We start from the raw sequence: 23,609 nt of genomic DNA on the forward strand, positions 1-23,609 counted from the left end.
CTTCTTCTGAGGGGCTCTTTCCTCCTTCACGACCCCTCTCTTCACAGACCCCTGCCCACTATCCTTTTAGATAGATAGATAGATTCCTCTCCTCTACAATCAAGAACATCTTCTGACTAGTAACAGTTGCATTCCAACTGACCTTAACCATCACAGGCTCCTCTTCACTATCTGCATATGGAATCCCCACTGCCCAATCAGGTGCTTCTGCTCACAAACTCTCGCAAGAGCTGCCACACATGGGATTATTAGTCACAGATATGCCTTAGAGAATTATATAGATAGATAGATAGATGGCTCAAATGTTTCACAGACTTATGAGAGTAATGCCAATCTGCCTGTGTTGTTGCAGGCATATAACAAAGTGCCAGGGGTCTTGTACTCTTGTGCAAAATGCAAGACCTCCAGAACTTCATTAGATAACAGCAGTGCAGGCGGATTGGCACCACCTTGGTAATGCTGTGCAACATGTGGGCCAATGTCAATATCACTTTATATATATTACAGGTATACCGAAGGATGAATTTGGCTTGGTGGAATTAAAGCCCATCAAACATGTAAAAAACAGAAGTATTATAAAGGCATTATAGCAAATACATTCATTTAGGTAAGATCCTGGGGCTGGTGATATCGTATCAGTGCATCTGAGAGGAACAAAAAGAATTAGTGATTTCATAAGTAACTTATACTTCATAGGTCAGGTCATTCATATATTAAAGTGATTATGGTACCACCCAGTGATTAATCCTTTGTTTTGGCCGTTCAGATAATATGTCTCAAATAATGCTTTGCAATGCATTTTCAGTGTTATGCTATTGACATTTTCTCATGCATGGTGAACCCTTAGAATCTTATGGGTATGATCTAGGCAATGCCGAGTACATGTAATTCATTTCACAATTCATTTCAATGGGCAAATTAAGAAAGTGAATACATCTATTCTATTTAAATCAAATGTGTGATATTTTGGCTAACCATGCCCTATCTCCCTGCCCCGGTAAGGTCTTGCTGTACCACCATAAATTTGCAAGACATTATTGGCAGTTTATTAAGCCTTTCTTTCACATCATAAAAGTCTATAGATTATAGAATGTAAAATATGATTTCTTATTAAGATACATCTAAAAATAATCAGTTTGTGCTTGTTGCAAAGCTTTGTAGGGCTAATGTGATACTTCTGTTGTTTTAGAATGAGACCTGAATTGAAGAATGCACCCTTAAGTAGCTAACCATTTAACATAGGTTTGTAAACACTAATTTCAACCCCACCCACTCTTCCAAAAAGATATAATAAGTAGAAAACTGGATTATATCCTTGACATCATCTATAATTTTAACCTAATGAAAATTGGATGTTGAACGTAACCCACAAACATATGTATATTTTTCAAAAGGCAATATAGAACTCAGTAAAGAAGAGATAAAGGACTGGAAACACAGAAATATGTATTTTAGAAATCATCCAGAACTGGGTAAATAAAGTTGTCTTTAAACAGGTAGTATGCCAAACACTGTCCACCACAAATCATTGAAATTAGGCCAGAACCTGTAAAGGGGAAAAAAATCTATATTAGCATTAGCAGTGGCTAGGAAGGATTTAATTTAAATAGAACTGCCCTTGGGTGGGAAGCATAATGGCCTTCCTCTCTACTGTCTGCCAGATATGCACATTGTCAAATGCTAGTCCTAAGGTTCTTCTCAGTTAAATGTTTCTAAAAGAACATGACCCAAAACAAATAAAACTTATGGCAGCAAAAGAGCAACAGCAGTTACATCTAATTCAAAATTCTAAATACCTTTACTTGGAAACAAGATTTTAGAGAAACTTACTTCCACATAAGTGTGCATGGGATTGTGGCCTAAAGTGCACTCCAGTCCCATTAACATATGAATCTTACCTTGATCTAAATTGCAGATCAAGGTCTAAGTGCATAATCTATAGGAAACTCTTTTGTGCACGCCCTGTTAAAATAAAAGGTATCTGTACAAAGTTCTGTGATACTGCTCTTATGCAATAAAACTTTCTTATAGAGTGGCTTCCCATGTCACAGTGAATTAGCAGGTCAGCTGAGCTCCCAGAGCCCTGCAAACGCTCACAAGCCCAATTTCCAGTGTCAGGAAGGATATTCCGACTTTAGACATGATGTGAAAACTCACCAGTGTTGACATATTCACCCCTACATGCAGTACAGAACCTATGACATGTGTCCCTCACTTCATATCTTAGGTACAAACGTCAGGTACCATACTACAAGCAGGGTAGAATATGCCGACACTGATGGGTTCGCATATCATGGAGCTCCAGTGGCTTGGCCAAACTGCTAGTTCACTCTGATGTGTGAAGCTGCCCAAAGATTGTTCCCGTGGGGCCAAACTGCACATTAGTTTAAGCATGTTGAAGAGCTTATAAACTGCCCCCCTCCCCGCCCCTTTTTCTAAATAAGAGACAGGGAACTTGAATTAGATTTGGACCATGGTGCGAATGAACCTTTGCCCCTGTAATGGCCCCAATCCAATTCAAGTCCCTCTCCCCGCCCCGCCCTGCTATTTGCTCCTGGAGAGAAGGTGCCAATGAGGGCTTTCCTTCTTGAGCAAATAGTATTCTCAGAGAGGCCCAATCTGGACTGGGACCATGGCAGGGGCAAAGAGTTAACATCCAGCTCTCCTTACACTAGTCTTGTTAGGTCACTTGTGGTCCCTATTTAGAAAAAATAAACCTACAAGCAGCTCTAATGGTATACTTAATGCACTGTGCAGTTTGGCCCTAGAAAGTGTTCTTAAAATTGCAGCCTAAGAAGCTGCACTGAAATTAACTAACTTCTGAGTTAATATACATCAGGCTAGGCTGTTGGATTCATGGTTTCATTGTGACTTATGAATGAACAACCATGCTAAAGAGTAGAGGTAACACGGGCATTTTTACAATTTGTCTTGCTTCAATACTTTTTGTTTTTCAAACAATGCATTTGTGATAGAGTGCCATTTAACTACTACCAGAATTACTGCCATGCTGTTTTGGATAATAAGTTCATAAATATTTAAACTGTACCTAAAGCTGCCCACCAATGCAACATCAGCGGGAATTCAGACATAACTGTAAAATGAAAAGTTACATTTTAGGATTAATGCCAGCATGGGGAAAAACTAATATTACATACATTAAAAATGAACTGCAGATAGTCTACATACAAGTAGTTGGTAAATGTTAGTAAAGTATTAGGACAATGAGTTACAAGGCAATGTATGTGCATTTGCATTGTTTTATAATCATAATATCATGTAATATAATCAAGTTACCATCTTGTACAAATAAAATTAGAAATAAAATAATATGATCCTGGAAAAAGAAAGTAATGCCCTAATCTAGCAAGGATGCCGATTTAGCTAGCAGTCTTCCACATGTATATCCATCCCTATTCCCATCCCCAATTGATGAGCAGGTTTGTATAAAGGAAATACAGTATCACAGCCATTGCCTTAAGATTCTAAATCTTTTGAAGAAAGAAACTTTATTATAGTATTGCATGTTCCTTACTCAAGAGCACTAAGAAACTCCAGGTGGTTATTTTCTTGGGATGCGAGGGTGCTGAAGACTTACATAGTCTTCATAAATTTCCTTTGTTTACAAATGTACATGTATAGATTTACAGAATTTTAACTCTTGATACGGGTTTTAAGATTCTCTCTATATTGTTTTTATTGGATGAAAAGGCTATTTGATAGCATTCAAAAGGATATAAACCTGCAAGTGGAAATAAACAGAATACATCCTGTAAGCCATTCTGTTCATATTCCTCAGGAAGTATGAGAATCTAGAGCTTTTGGATGAGCTTTTCTCCAATCCTGCAAGCAGTTTGTGTGACCTATTGTCCTCTCAACCATGAATAAAGGATTGGGATTATCTAATCAACTCTTCTATAAAGTTTAAGGGCAATGCAATAGAACCTACAAAATGCATGCACCATTCCATGGACAGTAGTCCATGAAACTGCTGACTTGGGAGTAGCCTCACAAAATTCACTAAAGCAGAACCTCTGCCCTATACAGACACAAGATATGGGAAATAAAGGCTGAGCAGGCATGATGTTGGCCATGCCACACTCAAGTATCATAGAAATGGATGAACTCGTTGACTCAATGAACCACAAATGCCTTAGAAGAGCTTTGACTTTACTGAAGGTAACTTTCTCGTGCTCTCATCAGATTCTTGATAAGATAAGCAGATTGGTAAGTGTTGGTGAGCAACTGTACATCATGGCAAAATGAAATCATGGTTACCGCACTAACAGCAAAATAACTGCACTGAATTTTTATTCTTTTTAACTGCTTACATCTGTTTAAATTCATTCATTCATTGCTCAGGAAATGGGATAATGCTCTCTTATTCTCTTCAAAGTGCTAAATGAATAGCCATGTTCCTTTTTCTGGTGTGTGTGTGTGTGTGTGTGTGTGTGTGTGTGTGTGATTTTCTGAGAAAAACTTTGTTTGCATCATGGAGGATCCTTTCTACAACAACACTGTGGTCTTAAGTGGCTGTGATCTTCCCGTTTTTAATTTGTCCAAATCTGGGCTACAGCAACAATAAACATTGATAGCTCATCCATCTTTCTGTTGGTCCTGTCTGCACTCCAGCATCTTCTTGTCTTGAAAAAGGCTTATTACTAAGTCAACTGTTGGGATCATCTGATCTAGGATTATTGTCCACAATGCATACAGCAATCAGGGGTGTGCGCGAAGAGTCAAATATATTGTGAGAATGAAACATTTCAGTAAGCAGGGAAACAATTACGTAACTTTCCATACGCTGCAGGAACAAATGCTGGTGGATTAGCAGCTGTTCCTGGAGAGAACTGCTGATGAAGTTCATTTTCAGGAAAGAGGAAAAGGAAGTTGCAAGTAAGGACACTGAAATATATTGGACAGGATAAGCAAAATTCCTCCTGTACTATTATTGTGATTGAGAAACCACTTTAACATTATGTTTCAGCTTGTGAGTTGCACAGTAGGCTTAAAGCAACTTCACTCAGTTGACCATGAAGACAGAGACTAGCATAGGCCAGAAGGCTCATTCTCATTACAAATGCCTCTTTTCTGCATCAGAGGCTGAAATATATTTTAAACTAATGAATGTACTGAGGCTAAAAGGGAAAAATCAAATGCTTACATATTATGTTTGCATGTGGATGTGAACAGGCCTTCACTTTTTTTTAAAAAAGGCAAGTGCCTGAAGGGCTTTCAAAAGAACAGTCCAGACAACTTTCCTGTCTTCTTAACAGCCCACAGCAGTGATGGACGATGTAAATATGCCTTTTTCCATCTTTTGTCTCTCCAATTCCAACTTTCCCTCCTACCTGCTGGAGCACCACAACTACTCCCCCTCCACCAAACCCAATAGCTTGCTGGAGTAATGGTTAAGATGTGATAATGAGAGTTGGATGGGTAGGAACTGTGGTTACCCCATATTTCACAGCAGATTAGTTGTTAAAAGGTTAGAATCTGAGCTTTAATCTGTACACCACCTAGAGATTTCTATATTAGGCGGTATAGAAATGAAATGAAATGAAATGAAATAAAGTAAATAGAAGGGTCCTCTGGTTGTGACCTGGCAATGTTACTAACTCATAAATAGTCTCTGGTTGACATTTTAAAACTGTTTCTATCTTCAGCAGCAGCCTGGTAGGCAGAAAATTATTAGGTGAAGCTTTTACAAAAATAGAAATAAAGTAGTGAGGAAAGCTTTGCCTGTTTAATTCCTTCATATTGGGCTGCTTTTTTAAAGAAACAATAATCCAAGTAGTCCTGAAAAAGCCTTCACTACTGTTTTAAAAAAATGATTTCAAGGTGGTTATCTACATCTGCACTTCTTTGGCTGTAAAATACATGCATTAAACTATACATACCAGCTGAAGTTATGGTGATGTGAATTAATGTAACAGTTATAGCATAATCCCAAACCCATTCTTCCACAACCAGAACAAAGAGCAGTCCAGAGATGAAATAGGTTATCTCCAGTGAAACTAGAAGAACTGGAAACAAAGAAAGTATGTTATTGCCCTGGAAAAAAACTTATATTCTAGGGTTTCCTGCAGCAGGCCTGCCAAATTGCTATGATATGAACTGCTGTTAACGACACTGGCTGACATCCAGACTGTTTCTCAATAGTACTACTCAGGAGTTACTCGAAAGGACTATTTAATTTCAGTAGGGCTTGCAAGTTAGTCAAGACGGAATTCCAGTTTAGTAAAGATGCCTGTCACTTTCATAGGCTGAGAGTATAGTAAGGTTGGAGTGGGCTCTGGGACAAAAAGTTAAGATGGGCTCCTGGTCTTCACCTTCCCGCCTTCTTCTTCAGAGCGGTGGGAGTGAGAGAGCAAAGAACAAACTGTCACTCAGCTGGCAAGCCCACTCTACTTCCGGGGCCCAAAATTTTTTATTGATCTGCCTCCTCACTTCCATCCAATCCCCACCATCTGGAATGAGAATGAATACTCATTATCGATTTTATTCTCAGACCAAATATTTGAGAGATACTGCCTTCCAAGTAAGCAAGCACTGTATGGAATGGATGATGGATGATGCATCTTATGGGAACAGTAATATGTATTGCATACCACATAAGCATGAAAAATGGAATAGCTATCAGTTTGCATATGGAACAATTCTTGTGAACAAATTTGATCATGGCATTTAGAAAAAACATTAATATGTCTGCCCATACTCATTTTTGAAAATGTAGCTGGCTTTCATGATTTTCACTGTAATTTTATTTCCCAAAAGTATTTACTGCAGCCCCCTGCCTGCCATGATCAAAATCCCATTATACACTAAATTAAAGTAGTTTATGGGTACTTATAGTTGCTAAGACCAGCAGTAACCTCATGAAGGAAATTAACTTAAAAGTTTACACAGTTAAATGTTGCCTTGAGCAGTTGGTTCTCTGTCTAGACCATAAGACAATCCAACTTATCCTTCAATGACCTTCCACTAGCTGAAATCAGTAATAAACACCCACTGGCTTAAATTTATTTAAAAACAGGTTTTGAGTGGCTAAATAGCATCCCTTTGCTTTCAATAGCCATTCTTTTATCATTACTCGTAAGAGTCTTCTTTAAGCCTTAAAACAATATGACTTTCACTGGTCAAAGATGCTAGATCAAAATTGCATCTTTAATTTGTTCCACAGACCTTCAACAGCTGTGCTGATAATTACTGTAGCTAATCTACTGCATTTGCACAGATAAACCTGGATGTACCAAGTCTTCTTTTATCCACACCAGCAATCAGAGAGCCCTTGAGACTAGGAGAAGTATAGGAACAGAGGGCAGGATACTAAGGGGCCATTCATATGACTGGACAGGCAGGGGAGTGGGCAGGCAGGGGGAGGCTGAGTGAATCTTAGCTTCCCCCAGACAATCCATTAAACATTGCTGGGAATGCAGATTATGTCCCCAATCCACTGTTGTGCCAGGCAGTGTAGAGCTCTGGAGGCCGGGATGACACATCCCAGACTTGGGCTATCCGCACACCAAGCAAGGTGCATTGGGGGATTCCCTCAGGAAACAGGTGCTCTAGGCAACCATCTCTGTGCCTACACAGAGACAGGTGCTCTAGGCAACCATGTCTGAATGCAGCCCAAGGAGTCACACAACCCAGGCTAAAAGCTGGGCAAGAAAGCCAGGCTAGGCAGTGCTGTCCTGCTGGGATCATGCCCAATCCAGCAGTTCTCACACTCAGCCTAACCCAGGCTGGGCATTCCTAGCCTGACTAGGCGGCATGTGAGAACAGCCTCTGAGTTGCACTAGTCACTTCTTTCCTTCCCCCATGTCCAGGATTTGGAGGAGAATCAAGAAAAATATTGCACTCATTCTTGGAGCCAGTTCAGACATTACTGCAGCTGACTCCCATGATTGGCACTTTTGCAAGCCATGTAAAACTGGAAAAGGCATGCAAGATTTCAGCTCCACTGTGTGAATGGAAAAATCATTGCTTGCCAACTAGTCATATGTGCAAGAGCTCTATGTGTATAATGTTGTATCTGTTGATTCAGGGCCAAACTAGACATTATGAAAAATACATGCATCTACTCAATAACAGCTAATTTAAAAGTATGCAGCTTAATCAGGCCCAGATTTTTTCTGTCCTTTCTCTCTTTCATTGGCTGCTACTGAAGGTAGGAGCAGGGAAACTCCTGAATGTGATATCTTCACATCATGTAATGTGTTTTATTTTATGGGAATTTTGGGGGGAGGGGAGGCACAGGGAGAAGTAGTAGAGCTTCTGCTGTCACTGATAGCGATGTGTCCCTCATAATGTCTAATTTGACTTTCAAGAAGAGATACATCAATTTAAATGCTAAATTATCTATTTAAATACTCTGTTAAGCCATCCACTTAAATGCTCCACTGAGCCCTGCATCTCCAACAAATTTCTTCCAGGCCTCAATGTGAATTTCCTCTTTCAGGAAGAGGAAGAAAGAAAAAGTGGATTAGCCATTCTTGACTTGATTCTAGCCAATATGGAAGAGTTTGTCAATGAGGTTGAAGTACTGAGAACTTTGGGGGAAAGTGGCCATGGATAATGCAATTCTTGCTTTATAGAATGCTAAAGGTGAGAGTAGTCAAACATGTACTTTGGATTTCAATATGTCTGATTTTAATAAGTTCAGAAAAAAGCTAGGTAAGCTCCCATGGCTAGATATTATGTGTGATACTACCCTGTGCAGTGAACCACAAGGACTAGTAAAGTCTTAGCTAGCTAACGGCTCAGTGGAGAAATGATTAGCAAGCCAGAGGTTGCTGGTCTGAATCCCCACTGGTATGTTTCCCAGAATATCTGGCAGCAGAGATATAGGAAGATGCTGAAAGGCATCAACTCATACTATGTGGGAGATAACAATGGTAAACTCTTCCTGTATTCCACCAAAGACAACCACAGGGCCCTGTGATCACCAGGAGTTGACACCGACTCAATGGCACACTTTACTTTAGTAAAGTCTTATTGGCTAGCCATGGGTTGTCCGAGATCTGGAAGGACTATAAAGGCTTATAGGTCAGGCAGAGATTGTCTTTTGGCAACCACAGTTTTGACTCAGCTTTTGGCTTCTTGACTCAGGATTCCTGGCTTCTTTGGCTCCTGCTTCTGAGCTCCTGCACTGCAGTTGCAACACTGGCAACACCTTTCATTACTATATACAATGCAAATCCCCCCCCCCACCGCCACAAAAAAAGGTTTGACAGGTGTTTGGAAGTATATTTGGAATAACAGATGGCTGCAAAAGGTATGCATGTGAAATAATCCTTAAATATACATCTTAGGCCAGGGGAGGGGGGTGGGGAATCATAATGCCCTATTCAAATATTGAATATCCATGAACTAAACATGTATAGATTTGGAGAAGCAAATTCCATTCCTCAAACTGTGCTCATTCATTTGGATGCCTGAATAAAGCCCTTGCATCTACAGTTGTACATGCATAAAGGTCTATCTGTGTGATGAAAAATCTGTAGGGGAAGAATGGCAGTTCCGTTCCCAAATAGCGGAGCAAAACCAGTTTGGTGAGAAAGCAGCAAAGCAAGAGGTCTTGAGACAGTTCTTTAGTACTGAAGAACTACAAGGATTTATTTAAAGAAAAGGGGTACAAACAAATATGAAAAAGCTTGTAGCTTAATTTTAGCTGTAGCTCATGGCTGAAGAGAGAGACCAAAACAAACAGCCATCTTTGGAGAGACAAAATGGAGACTAATGCTGGAAGAACAAAGAGGGGAGGAGTCCAGTACTTTTATACATGACCCTAAAACCCCCCAGTGGTCACTATGAGACATTGCAGCAGAAAGCTGATGCTGCCAGGGTCCTAGCTCCAACACTCCTTATCATTGGCTCGTGCTATTGTCTATAAGTCCCAACTTCTCACTCAAGGTTTTGAAATGATCCCTGGCAATGACTTAGTTAGCATATCTGCTATCATTTGTTCACTTGGACAATACATCAATTTTACAAGTCCTTTTTCTTGTGCATCCCACAAACAATGACATTTTGTTTCAATGTGTTAAGAAATTTTAAATTTTAAAATTGAAATTAATTTTCTCCATTTGTGAGATCTAGATGCAGCTTTGATTATTCTTAAACATCTCAGTGGGTTTTGGTTTGTCTATGCTGAAATCCGACATTAGCTTGTGCAGCCACACCACTTTTTGACATGCTTGAGTGGCAGATACATATTCTGCCTCAGGAGATGAGAGAGCAACTATTGATTGCTTGCAGCGACACCAACTGACTGCTCCACCACCATAAAAGAATACAAAAGCACTGGTTGACTTTTGGGTTTGTTTGATCCTCAACCCAATCTGCATCCATATAACCTACTTATTTGGGTCCACTACTAGCAGGCACCTTTAATTTTAGCTGGATTGTCCCTTTTAGGTACCTGCCTAGTCTCTTTACTGCAGTCCAGTCATCTATGCTAGGTGTGCTTACTTTCCTACTCAAGATTCCCAAAGATGGAGCTATATCCTGGCAAATGCAGTTCAGTGTTGGCAAGTGTAGAGTGATGCACATTGGGACAAAAAACCCCAACTTCACATATACGCCAATGGGATCTCAGCTTTCGGTGACTGACCAGGAGAGGGATCTTGGGGTCGTGGTGGACAGCTCGTTGAAAGTATCGACTCAATGTGCGGCAGCTGCGAAAAAGGTCAATTCAGTTCTAGGGATCATTAGGAAGGGGATTGAAAATAAAACTGCTTATTTTATAATGCCCTTATACAAAACTATGGTGCACACTTGGAGTATATGTACAATTCCGTCCTCTTCTCTCTCTATGTGTATCCCAATGTAGTGTGAAACAGGCCCAAGTGCTTTTACTTCTATCTCACTATTCAGGTGCTTTATTATTTCAAGGCTCTCCTCTCTATTTTCATAATAAATTATCAGATCATCAACGGAAGTAGGTATATAAGTCCATCTGTTGTCTTTGAATCTCGAGTACAGGCAAGGGTCAGACTTTCCTTGGGTAAATCCCTCATTGACTAGCAACTGGTTTAATTTGACATTCTAGACAGTTGCAGCCTGCTTTAGTCCATAAATACTTTTCTGCAGCTTACATACACGTTTTTCTTTTCCAGGTTCTACAAATCCTGGAGGCTGCTCCATATAAATATCTTCTTTGATGTCTCCATAAAGAAATGCAGTTTTTACATCTATGTGATCCACTTGCATTTTATTTACAGCTGCAGTGCTTAGGAGTGTCCTTACAGAGGTGTGTTTTACAATGGGGGCAAATGTCTCACCATCATCTTCCCCTTATATTTGCAATAATCCCTTTCCCATCAGTCTTGCTTTGTAACACTGGACATCTCCTTCTGCATTCTGCTTAATTTTAAAAAATCCACTTGCACCCACAGCCTTTCTTCCCTCAGGTAGCTCTGTGAGTGTCCATTAGTAATTAGTGTGCATTAGTAATTGGAAGGGCGGTATAGAAATCAAATAAATAAATAAATAAATAATTTTTGTCAATGATTCAATTCCTTCTTTCACAGCTTCCTTCCAATTTTGTGCTTCAATTACAGGTATTACAATTACAATTCCAATTTTGTGCTTCAATTACAATTTTGTGCTTCAATTACAATAAATTATCAATTTATTTCCATGTGCTTGGTTCTTGAAACCCTTCTCTCTTAGCAATGCGGGAAGTTTTCTTAGGTGGAACTCCTTATTTTGTCTTGTTGAACTTTGTTCACACCCTTTGTTCATCATCCTCTTCTGCTGAATCGCTGCCAGGTGTAAAACTTCCAGTGGATCCTTCCTTTTGGTAATATTGCCTTGATTCTTTCTCCAACTAGAAATGGGATTCTAAGTTTGGCAGTTCACTAGTGGTTGGTTTTTCATTTTCACTGAAGCATGCTACATAGCATATTTTAATTGTTTCTGTGGAAAGATCTAAAATTCTATATCCTTTACATCCTATGGAATAGTCAACAAGTATTCCCTCCTCAGATCTGCAGTTGAGTTTGGTCCTTTTGGCTTTTAGTATATAGGTATATGCTTTAGATCCAAACACTCAAAGTGGGCTTGTTGCCATGCCATAACTCATGTGGCATTGTTCCTATGGCCTTTGTTGGCAATCTGTTTTGCAGGTAAGTAGCAGTCATCACTGCCTCTCTCCAAAATTTAGTAGCCAAACCAGCATCTACAAGCGTGCATCTGGTAATTTCCATAAGAGAAGGGTCCTTTCTTTCTGCCACTCCAGTGCCCTCCTCCTTTAGGAATCTGCTGACATCATTCCCAGTGTATTCACCACCACAGCGCAGAGGATCTGTGGCTTTCTCCCAAATGTGTTGTTCACTCTTGCAAGATATTCTTTTAGTCTTTCTAGTACTTGTCCCTTTTAACTTAACAGATATGTATATAGAATAGTCATCAATGAAAGTCAGAACATATTTATTCCTTCCTGATGTATTAACTTGCATAGGTCCACTAACATCACTATGAATAAGATCCAAAGGATGCTGTGTTTCTCTTTCTTTGTGTGGAAGAAAAGCAGGCCGTGTTGCCTTTGCTCTTATACAGCATGCACACTTTGATTCAGTGCTGCAGTGGGCTATTTTTAGACCCTTTTCCAAATCCAGCTTTTCAGCCTGCCATATCATTTAGGCGTCTCTATAGCCTAACCTTCTGCGCCACAAATTCAGACATCCTTTGTCTGAATTCCTTCACAGTTTTGGCCTTTTAAGTCACTTCAAACAATCCATTCTTTTGTAAAACTGCTTTCATAAGCAATTCCTATTTATGAGTAATGAAACAGTGCCTTCCTTTTAATTTTTACTTTGTAGCCTTTTTCTGTAGCATATTTTACAGAAATCATACTTGTTTCTAGAGTAGGCACATACAAAGCTTCAAGTGTTAATCCAATGGCTTCTACTTTCTCCAGTTTTCAGAGCAACTGTGCAGATCCTTTCCCTTATGCATACATAGGTTTCCATCTGCGAAGTATATAGGGATTTTACAACTTTTATCTAGGTTTAGAAATCTCTCCCTTTCTCTAATCATGTTGCTTGTAGCACCTGAGTCAATGCAGATGCCACTGCTGCATTTCTCATATTTAACATCCAAAACTTTGTCTGTCCTTGCAAGGTATATCTTTAGCGTATGAGTTTTAGTCCCGAATTGCTTGCAAGTTTTGTACACTGTGTTCCTGGATGATTCACTTTTTTTGCTACTTGGTTTCATTTGCCTTTTTGTTTGCAAACTTTTTATTCTTGGGACACTTATTCTGCAAATGTTTGGGGCTTCCACAAATAAAGCATTTCTTATTTCTTTGCAAGGTTCTAAATGAATTTTCTTCACTTTCCTTTGGTTGCCTATCATCCCTTCTGTGCAAATCAAAGTCCTCTAGATAGTTCATTACAAATGGCAAGTCTGCATCCTCCTTGACTTCCGAAGCACTAGTCACACTATCAAAGTAATGTGGCAAGCTATTCAACAGCAATCCTATCAAAACTGCATCTGGCATGATTAATTCTTGAATTTGCAGTTGCTGAGATATTTCTAACATTTCATTTATGTGCTTGGACAGAATTTATCCTTCTCTAAGTCTTTTATTGCTCAGTTTTCTTACTAGATGTACTTTGGAAACCACAGACTTTTTTATACAATTCCTTCAGCTTTCCCCATATATTATTTGCATTTTATTTGTCTCTTAAGATGCACTAAGATTGGGTCACTCACCACCAAGCAAATCATTCCTGATGACTTTCATCTGCTCTGTCCCATTCTTTCTGCTCCTTTCCTGCATCTGCAGGATGCTGGGTGTGTAGAACCCTGCTAAGTCCATGACTTGAGGAGCATCTTCATCTTGAAAGACCAGAGCTCATACTCAGGATCTTGCAGCTTTTCAATTGTCTGGAATCCTTGTGCTGTCTCCATTTTCAAAGCTTTTCTCTTTGCTTTGCTTTCTATTTAACTCTCTAGGTTTTTCTCTTTTATTTACTGGCTTCTGGGCCCATTACCCTCTGTAGGAGAAGAATGGCAGTTCAACTCCCGTTAGCAGAGCAAAGCCAGTTTGGGGAGAATTCAGCCAAGCAAGAGATCTGGAGACAGTTCTTTAAGTTTGAAGAACAACAATGATTTGTTTAAAGAAAAAGTTACAAACAAATGTGAAAAAGCCTGCAGCTTAATTTCAGCTGTAGCTCATGGCTAAAGAGACAGACCAAAACAGCCAGCCATCTCTGGAGAGACAAAATGGAGATTAATACTGGAAGAACAAAAAGGGGAGGAGTCTAGCACTTTTATACATTACCCTAAAAAACCCCAGTGGTCACTATGATACATTGCATCTGAAAGCTGATACTGCCAGGGTCCTAGCTCAAATGAAATCCTGCCTTTGCATCAATCCCATTCTTGATAGCATGCAGAGAGTGTTCTACCCATATGGTTGTGTGTGCAAGGGCCCTTTTTAGACATTTAAATGAGTGCACACAAATCAAGGAGTAGAGCTTGCCACCTCTGATGCACATGAGTTCAGTATCCTTTATCTAGATAGACTCCAGGCATATCAGTAAGACTGAAATGCAGGCTGTATACAAAAAGTCACGTACTCCAATTACATATGTTCTTTTTCTCCCCATGTATCCCAGTTTCCAGATAGTCTCATTGAAAGGTCATTTTCATTATCATTATTATTTCAATTATTATTATTATTATTATTATTATTATTATTATTATTAAAGAGCACATCAGTAACAGATCTTCCCACACTTTCTGTTTCTATAAGGGTTTAAGATTTTTCAAAACAATTTACATTTGAAAAAGTTTCTGTTCAGAGTGACTTATTTTTCCTTTGAGACAGAGTTCTTAAATGCACTAAAATGTATTTTCTTGATGTAAATATTACTCGTGTTTTTCCTCTGGAGGGAACTTTAATATGAAGGAGTTATTTGCTTTTACATGTTATTATTATAACCTTGCTAGGCAGCAAGCTTCAAATATTACACAGCAGCAAATACAACCTTCTCACTGTTGAGTGTAATTAAGAACATAAGAACAGTCCTGCTGGATGAGGCCCAAGGCCCATCTAGTCCAGCTTCCTGTTTCACAATGTGGCCCACCAGATGCCACTGGAAGCCTACAGCAGTTGTTGAGGGCATGCCCTCCCTCCTGCTGTTAATCTCCTGCAACTGGTAATCAGAGGCATCCTGCCTCTGAGGCTGGAGTTGGCCTATAGCCCTCAGACTAGTAGCTGTTGATAGACCTCATGAAGTTATCCAAACCCCTCCTAAAGCCACCCAAACTAGTAGCCAATACCACATCTTGTGGCAGAGAATTCCACAAGTTGATTATTCATTGTGTGAAAAAGACCATTTCTTGGTCCTAAATTTCTCAGCAACCTATTTCATGGGATGACCCCTGGTTCTAGTGTTATCTGTGTGAGAGAGAAATTTCTCTATATCCACTTTCTTCACACCATGCATGATTTTATAGACTTCAGTCATGCAGTCATCTTTTTTTCTAAACTAAAAAGCCTCAGGTGTTGTAGCCTTGCTTCATAAGGAAGGTGTTCTAGGCCCCTGATCATCTTGATTGCCCTCTTCTTCACCTTGTCCAGTTCTACAATGTCCTTTTTTAGATGTGGTGAACAGAATTGTATTCCAGGTGTGGCCACACCATAGTTTTGTATAAGGGCATTATAATATTAGCAGTTTTATTTTCAATCCCCTTCCTAATGATCCCTGACATGGAATTGGCCTTTTTCACAGCTGCCACACATTGAGTCAACGCTTTCAAATCGCTGTCAACCACAACCCCAAAATCCCTCTCCTGGTCAGTCATCAACAAGTGAAGTTGGGTTTTTTTGTCCCAGTGTGCATCACTTTACACTTGCCAACACTGAACCACATTTGCCATTTTGTCGCCCACTCACCCAGTTTGGAGAGATCCTTTTGCTGCTCCTCACAATCTGTTTTGGATTTCACTACCCTAAATAGCTTGGTATTATTTGCAAATGTGGCCACTTCACTGCTTACCCCAACTTCTAGATCATTTATGAATAAATTAAATAAGCACCAGTCCCAGTACAGATCCCTGGGGGACCCCACTTCTTACTTCCCTCCATTGTGAAAACTCTCTATTTATACCTACCCTCTGTTTCCTGTCCTTCAACCAGTTAGCAATCCACACATGTACTTGTCACCTTATCCCTTGCCTTCTAAAGTTTTCTCAAGAGTCTTTGATGAGGAACTTTGTTGAAAGCTTTTTTGAAGTCCAGGTATACTATGTCAACTGGATTGCCTTTATCCACACACTTGTTGACATTCTCTCGTTTACCTGTTCATCACATTTACATCTATAAGCTGTACATGAAATATTTTTAGGTGCACACATAAAGACAGTAATGTGTTAAAAACAATAGCAACACCCACTGGCTGATATGTTAACGATGCTACAGGACAAGCATCAGTGTTTCTGAAAAGTTCAACTAACTCCTCTCTACTAACTAACTCAGGTGATGAGTGCAAATTTGGACACCTCCTTTCCCCAAAAGCACTACATGTTTACTGAAAATATGTCCCTGAGGGTTGTACAGTCCTCAGAATCTATTTTCAGGTGACCAGAGGGCTTCCTGGGGAATAGGAGGCTGTTGAAATTCTCCCACGTACACACTAGCACTGGTGCAGCATTTTCAGGATCACTAGTGCTAGCTATATATCAGTGCTTCTCCTTTTGCACTGGTGCTATGCCAGAAAGGATGTCAGCCAATGTCAGCATATTGAAAATGAATATATAAGGAGATCGTTAGTAGCTCACTACACTACAACTGGATCAGATCTAGATATACTACTAACATATAGCGTATATTTAGAAAAGGTTCTTTGGGATAAAATAACTTTTCAGGAAAAAAAGATGATTATGAAATTAATAACAACTCCAGAATTTAATATCTGAAGGGGTAACATGCATGTGATGAGGTGGGAGATCTGTGAAAATATCCTTTTTCTTTGGTAAAAAACAGCTGCAGGAATCAAGGCCATGGGATTGAGGGCTTTTCCCACACGCTATTTCCCCAACTTAAATCTCTGCTGTAGCTGCTACTAGTCAGAGAAGAGTAATAATAATACATAGCATTTGTATAGTGCTTTTTGAGTGTGCGAAGCACTTCACATATATTATCTTATAGCAACCCTGTAAAGTAAGTTTGTATTAATATTCTTATATTGCAGCTGCGTAGCTGAGGCTGAACCTTGCCTAAGATTACCTAGCAAGTACCCATCCTCTACCTGTCCTTTCCCCCCTCTACTGCTAAAGCAGTTTCAAATTGGGAGGAACAGCTCAAGGGAAAAGGTTAACCCTTCCAGTGTCATGGTTCTGGTCCAAAGCAGCTGATTTTAACAGCAAAAACGGGGGTGAAGGGGGGAGATTTAGGAGATCCAGTCATACATATCCCATGTCATACAGTATCTAGTTTGGCTCTTATTTAAATGCAACAAGATGAGTAAGTGGCGAGATGCACCGTGCCATCTCACCCCTTTGCTGGCTCTGCCCCCTTGACAAACCTGGTACTGACACAACCCTGCCCTCTCCTCCCTGGTCTCACCCACCAGGCCAGAGGCCAGCCCTGACACCACCACTGTTCCCCTCACCTTCTGGGCACATGCTCTGACCTTGTCCTGGGGCCTGGCATGCAGTGCTGCTTGTTCCCTGATGTATCTGGCAGAGTGTGCTGCCTCCAGTTTCATCAGACACTGTCACTTGCTGCCATGGTGCTCTTTCTTCACCACCAAATGTTTGGTGCTGGAAGTGAGAGTGCGGCAGCAGTGAGAGTTATAATCCCTCCACAAAGCACTTCATTTACAATTGTTAATTGTTTTGAGACTTTTAATGGAGACACATTCTAGAAGTTTTAAGAAGTAAAAACTTAATTTTAAAAAACTTTACCTAAATAATTTGGATTAATCCATGAAGGGTTTGTCTTAAAATCAAAAGGTGCTAGTCCATCCAACATCTGTAGCCTGTAAACATTTGTAAAATGTCAAGGTGATTTATAAAGTAGTGCAAAAACAAGGAACTCCTTACACTATATAATATTATGTATGTTCATTCCTAGATGCTTTTAATGGCTTGCATTCTACACAGTCACAGATGTTCTGCTTTTATACAGTATTAAAGCATTCAGTCAATATATATATTTATATACATTAAAGTCATTCACACGATCTTTTCCACCAGGCACAGAGGGCGGTGGGGTGGGGGGAGACAGGAGCACTCCTACTTTCCCTCCAGACAATCTTCTTTGCTTTGTGGTCTGAGAGCACGGCCACACAATCCATGCTGCTCCTCACAGTGTGGTGTTCTGGAGGCCAGGCAAACGCAGCCTATATCCCTAAATGCACCATGTGAGGAGCGCAGTGCATTGAGGGATTCCCCCTCAGCCAGGCGCTCTAGGCATTTGGCTCTGTGTCTGCTCAGACTGTCTGTAGCCCGAGCAGACACATGACCAGAGACCTGGGTAGAAGGGTACACTCACTGGGTTAAAACTCCTTGGTGGCTACCTGGTGAGGCAGTGCCGGGATCAGCCATGATCCCAGTGCTTCACACGAGCAGCCCTATCCTGGTAGGGCTGCTCTTGTGAACAGTCTCAGTGGCTAACAATCAGATTAACAAATGTTGGTGCAGTGATACTAAGTGCATGCTACAGGGGAGGGCTGTTCTTGTTGATCTCTCCTTCCCTCTGAAAAGAGCTCTGACTCCCAAAAATATGTTCCTGAGAGTTGCATGGGGAGATTGACAAAAATAATCTGTAGATATTTGGGCACCCTATTGTTTTCTGGTGTTTAAAAACTGTACCTAAAGTATGTAAGGTCATATTTTGAAGCAGTAAAAATGTTAGCAACATTGTACCACACTTGTATTCATTCACTCATTCGTTCATTCATAATGATTTTCAATATATCCTTACCTGAATGCTGTGAAACAAATGCACAGGACCACATAGTACACAGAGTAGAAGATGATCAGACATAGTAACAGATTAAGCATAATAATCTGTAAAGCAGAGATTGGATTAAATTCATTTTTGTTAGGCATGTTTTGGTTTCAAGCAACCAAAGAAAATAAGAAGTCATCCTGATTTTTTAAAGAAGTACTTCCTGTAAGATCATCCACTACATAACATAGGATGGTACTCAAATATTTAACATTTGCATCTAAATATTTAACATTTGCATCTAAAAAGGATTTGAATATACTTCTGGGACGGGAAGTATGCAATGTTTCTTTTTTTATACTCAAAATTTAAGTATGAGTATGCTTAATACGTGTAAAAAAATAAAAATAAAATTCCATCAAGTTTACTTATATGGACTTAGAGCCACATACATAGTATATTAACCATCAGGCAATATGATTATCATTGCTGTTATTATATACTAGTAGATGAGGCCTGTTGTTGACTGGGTAAAGTCATTTTGTGTAGATTACAGTTAGAGGAAAGATCAAGAAATTATATATATGTAATGGAATGTGCTTGCCAAAGGGAAGTAAAAGAACAGTTTGAAATTTGTAGGATTTCAACTTCAAATATTATTCATTTTATTGAATAACTACCATATATGGTAAAACAGAATCATAGTAAATTTATATCTGAGAAAGATCTGCTTCTCTTGGGCATGGTGTCATTTTTGTATCATTGATCTGATTATTGGGTGTTAGAAATCTGTTCAGAACAATAACAGTTAAAGTCTGATGATGAAATAATAATATATTATTATTGTTGTTGTTGTTGTTGTTGTTCAGAATATCTTCTAAAAACAAAAACAAAAATTATATAAACATTTCCCCAGCGTATTCCAGTGTAAAAAGAAGTGCATCCAGCTTTCAGTGGAAGGATTGTACAGGTGAACCTCGTTATCCATGGGGTTTCCGTTCTGCCCTACAACCATGGATAGTGGTTAAAAGGATAGTAGTTAATGGATAACGGGGCATTAAAATTATTATGAATAGTGGTGGTGGTGGGGTTAGTTTCCTGGAGGCTTGAAAATGGGGAAAAGGGCTCAAAACATAACAAATAGCAAGAAAAAGTGCCCTACTGTCCAAAAAATGCCCCCATCCCAATTGCCCCATTCCCCCACAAAAAATCATGGGGTGGGGGAGTTCTCTTTTTGAGCCACAAAATAGCTCCTTTCTCTCAAAATGGTGGCCGGAAATGATCTCCGAGGGGCAAAGCCTGAATGAAGTATAGGATCCTAAAACAGATACAGTGTAGCCTGTCTTTACTACCAAGGAATGGGTGGGTTGAATGTCTTCTAGCAAAGGCTCTTATAGATTCATATTGGATTTGTAGAGATGACTGATTTGCCCAGTATTGTTGTTTTGTTCTGACAGTTTTCCCATGCATGTGATTTTAAGAAGTGGATGCTGTTCTCCTTTCTAAGGCTAGTGTTGAATTAGCATCCCAGTCCACAGATCACTGTGCATGGGAGCAGGCTGCGTGCTTTACTGTGAAGCAGATGGTTGTTCATGGGTTGCGGGGTGGGGGAGGAAGAAGCTGGAATAAGATTAGAAAAGGGGGAACAAGCTCAAAGAGTTTGAGAAATGTTGAACTAGGAAGAACTTCCTAACCATAAGCACAGTTCAGCGATGGAATAAGCTGCTTAGAAAGGCTGTGGAATCTCCTTCTGGATATATATTTTTCTTAGAGTTTGGACCATCTTTAAGTAGAGTTCATCTTGCTTTAGGTACAGGGATCAGTAGGGCTTCAGGGATGTAGGGATGCGGAGATGCAGTTTTCCTCCTGGGTATCAGCTGGAATGCAAAGCCCTTTGCTTTCTAAGTGGAAATAAGAAGCTGCTTTTACTATTCCAACAGTTTGTTATGTAACTGAATATTGGACTGCAGTTGATTTTATTGCCATTCTTCCTGCCTTCTGTTATGAGAAGTATCCCCTACCTTTGTGGCTGACAATCCAGAATTCACCTTCTGGGTGAATAACCACACCAGATTCAAATTCTGTAAGAGCTTCTCTGAAAGAAGGTCAGAATACTATCCTTGACTTCTTGTAACAGAACCCCCAAATTATTGCATCTATCTAAGGTGGGGGTGGCTATTGGGCTGTCATAGAGAGCACCTGCATTTCTGAATTTATGACCACTGAGGGAGTGGTCTAGATCCATTCAATGCCTTCCATTTCTGAAATTCTATTTGTTACATCAAAACTGTGGGGAGATAACTGTTGTTGCCATTTTACAGAAAGCCACTAGGCTGAGAGCTACAAGCAACTATTTATGATACAATAGTGCATATGGACAATTTAGTAAGTTTGTCATCTGTTTTGAGTGGCTGAATGGTGAAGAGAATCTTCGAACCATTGTATTGTTCTTCTGGATTTGTGGACATGTGGTGAAAATTTTCTCATCATTTGGCAGATCAATAAAATCCCTTGATACCTGAACAAAGAGGCATCTTGCAAGTGGTGCTCTCTTAAATGTAGCAGTGAAAGAGCAAATTTATGTATTTATTTTTTATTTATTTAATACATTTCTATACTGGGCAGTTTACAAAACAATAAATACAACCAATAAAAGATTAAAACATTTCAACAATTAAAATTAAAAAGTTAAAACTATTTAAACACAATTAAAACAGTATCTAATTAAAAGCTTGGGTGAACAAATGCGTCTTGACTGCCCTTTTAAAAGTTGTAAGAGATGGGGAGACTCTTATTTCAGCAGGAAGTGTGTTCCAAAGCCTCGGGACAGCAATGGAGAAGGCCCGTCCCCAAGTAGTCACCAGACGAGCCAGTGGCAACTGCAGACGAACCTCTCCAGTTGATCTCAATGGACGGGGTGGTTCATAGCCAAGAAGACATTCTCTTAAATACCCAGGGCCCAAGCTGTTTAGGGCTTTATAGGTTATAACCAAAACTTTGTACTCTGCCTGGAAACTTACTGGCAGCCAGTGTAGATGTTTTAAGATAGGAGTGATATGGTCTCTCCGAGATGGCCCAGAGACCAATCTGGCCGCAGCATTCTGGACTAACTGCAGTTTCCAGACTATGTACAAAGGCAGCCCCACATAGAGTGCATAGCAGTAGTCAAGTCTGGTCTGGAGGTGACCAGCAGATGTACTACTGTTCTGAGTTCATTTATCTCAAGAAATGGATGCAGCTGGCGTATCAGCCGAAGCTGATAAAAGGCACCTCTGGCCACTGCCTCAACCTGGAACACCAGGGAGAGTTTTGTTTCCAGAAGCACCCCCAGACAGCGTACCTGTTCATTCTGGGGAAGTGTGACCCCATCCAGAACAGGCAGATCAAAATCATCTCCCGATTTCCGACCTCGCACAATAAGTACCAAATGTCCCTATTCAACCTAGCATAGTGTCCCTTCCAATGGCTGTTCCTGGTTTGTCCTTTTTTTAGACTGGTGTTTCTTTTTAGCCTGCAAGCCCTTTTGAGACAGGGAACCACAGGCCACATTTGCATGTAACGCAGAACCGTGGGTCCAATGGATCTACAGTTCGGCTCCCCCACCCCCTGCTTTCCCATCTGAATTTGGCTGTTAAGGAGAGTTCCCTCTCAGTCTCACTGACTGAAGAGAAGAGGGGGAACTAGCTGCCTGGGTTTCCTTCTTTATTGAAGGACAGCCCTGGCAGCCAATAGCAGCTGGAGCAAGGGAGGAACTTCCTCCCTCAACTCCAGTTGCATAGTAACCAGAGTGTCGTGCCAGCATTCAGACATAATGCAGGCACCACAGAATTAGAGGTCCAAGCGGCACACCTCACTACAAACTGAAAGTACAAACACTGTCCAGGAAGAGAATCTGTGGGTCAATTTTATTTCTTAACTGCAGTTGCCCACATTCAAACATTCAGAAACTGAAACTGGAGGCCTCTTCAACTCCGGTTTTGTGTTGCATGCGAATGCAGCCACAGTCTCTTCTCTTGTGTTATATAAACCACTTTGAGAATGTTTCTTGTTCGAAAATGATATATAAATATTCTTAATAATACCACAGTACACCTGCCTAGTTATAGCATACAAGCTATAAGTTGTCACTTGGTAGATGATCATTTGTATGGACCTAGTGATTCCCTCATATGTTCCTGGCTGATCATGGACTTGAGCCAAGGTCTACCAGGCCCAAATTCAGCAACGTACCTCATTGGCTCTCCTTTTACTTACAGCATGTTTACATATTTCATTTTAAAACTATATAACAATCTAGCTGGTATAATCCTAGGACCGTTTCATTCATTTGGAAATAATCCCTTAAAAAGTGGTAAAAATACGTAAAAGATTAAAAGAGGGAACTCTTTATAACCTGATGCCAAAATACTATTTCAGCTGGGCGCCAAATGCTCTGGTCATTATCCAGAAGAGCACTTAAGCATAGGATGATTGGAAAGCTCATACATGTAATCCACTCTCTTACTACTCACAAATCTAAATGTGCACATGTTAAGAATCTGGAACCTTTCATAAACTTTGCTGCCTTTAGATTTTTTTAAAAAATAAGCATGGTATGACCTGTACATTACAATTTTCATCCACTTACTCTCAAACTGTTTTATTGAGATCATTGGGACTGTTCCAGATCATGAGGTTTGGGAGCATTTATTATACA

General features: G+C 40.0%; 1 protein-coding gene across 1 annotated transcript in view; it reads right to left on the reverse strand.

The window, feature by feature from the left end:
• Window positions 1-1,426: 1,426 nt before the first annotated feature.
• TMEM244 (transmembrane protein 244) overlaps window positions 1,427-23,609 on the reverse strand; it is a 56,825-nt gene continuing 34,642 nt past the window's right edge. The window contains exons 2-6 of the mRNA XM_053286582.1: window positions 18,947-19,032; window positions 17,926-17,999; window positions 5,901-6,026; window positions 3,050-3,094; window positions 1,427-1,546 (exon numbers count right to left, since the gene is read on the reverse strand). Coding sequence (XP_053142557.1) covers window positions 1,452-1,546; window positions 3,050-3,094; window positions 5,901-6,026; window positions 17,926-17,999; window positions 18,947-19,026 — 420 coding nt within the window. The 5' untranslated portion in view covers window positions 19,027-19,032 and the 3' untranslated portion in view covers window positions 1,427-1,451. The remainder of the gene's footprint in view (window positions 1,547-3,049; window positions 3,095-5,900; window positions 6,027-17,925; window positions 18,000-18,946; window positions 19,033-23,609) is intronic.

Source organism: Hemicordylus capensis, chromosome 1 (assembly GCF_027244095.1).
Source record: "Hemicordylus capensis ecotype Gifberg chromosome 1, rHemCap1.1.pri, whole genome shotgun sequence".
Classification (NCBI taxonomy): Eukaryota; Metazoa; Chordata; class Lepidosauria; order Squamata; family Cordylidae; genus Hemicordylus; species Hemicordylus capensis.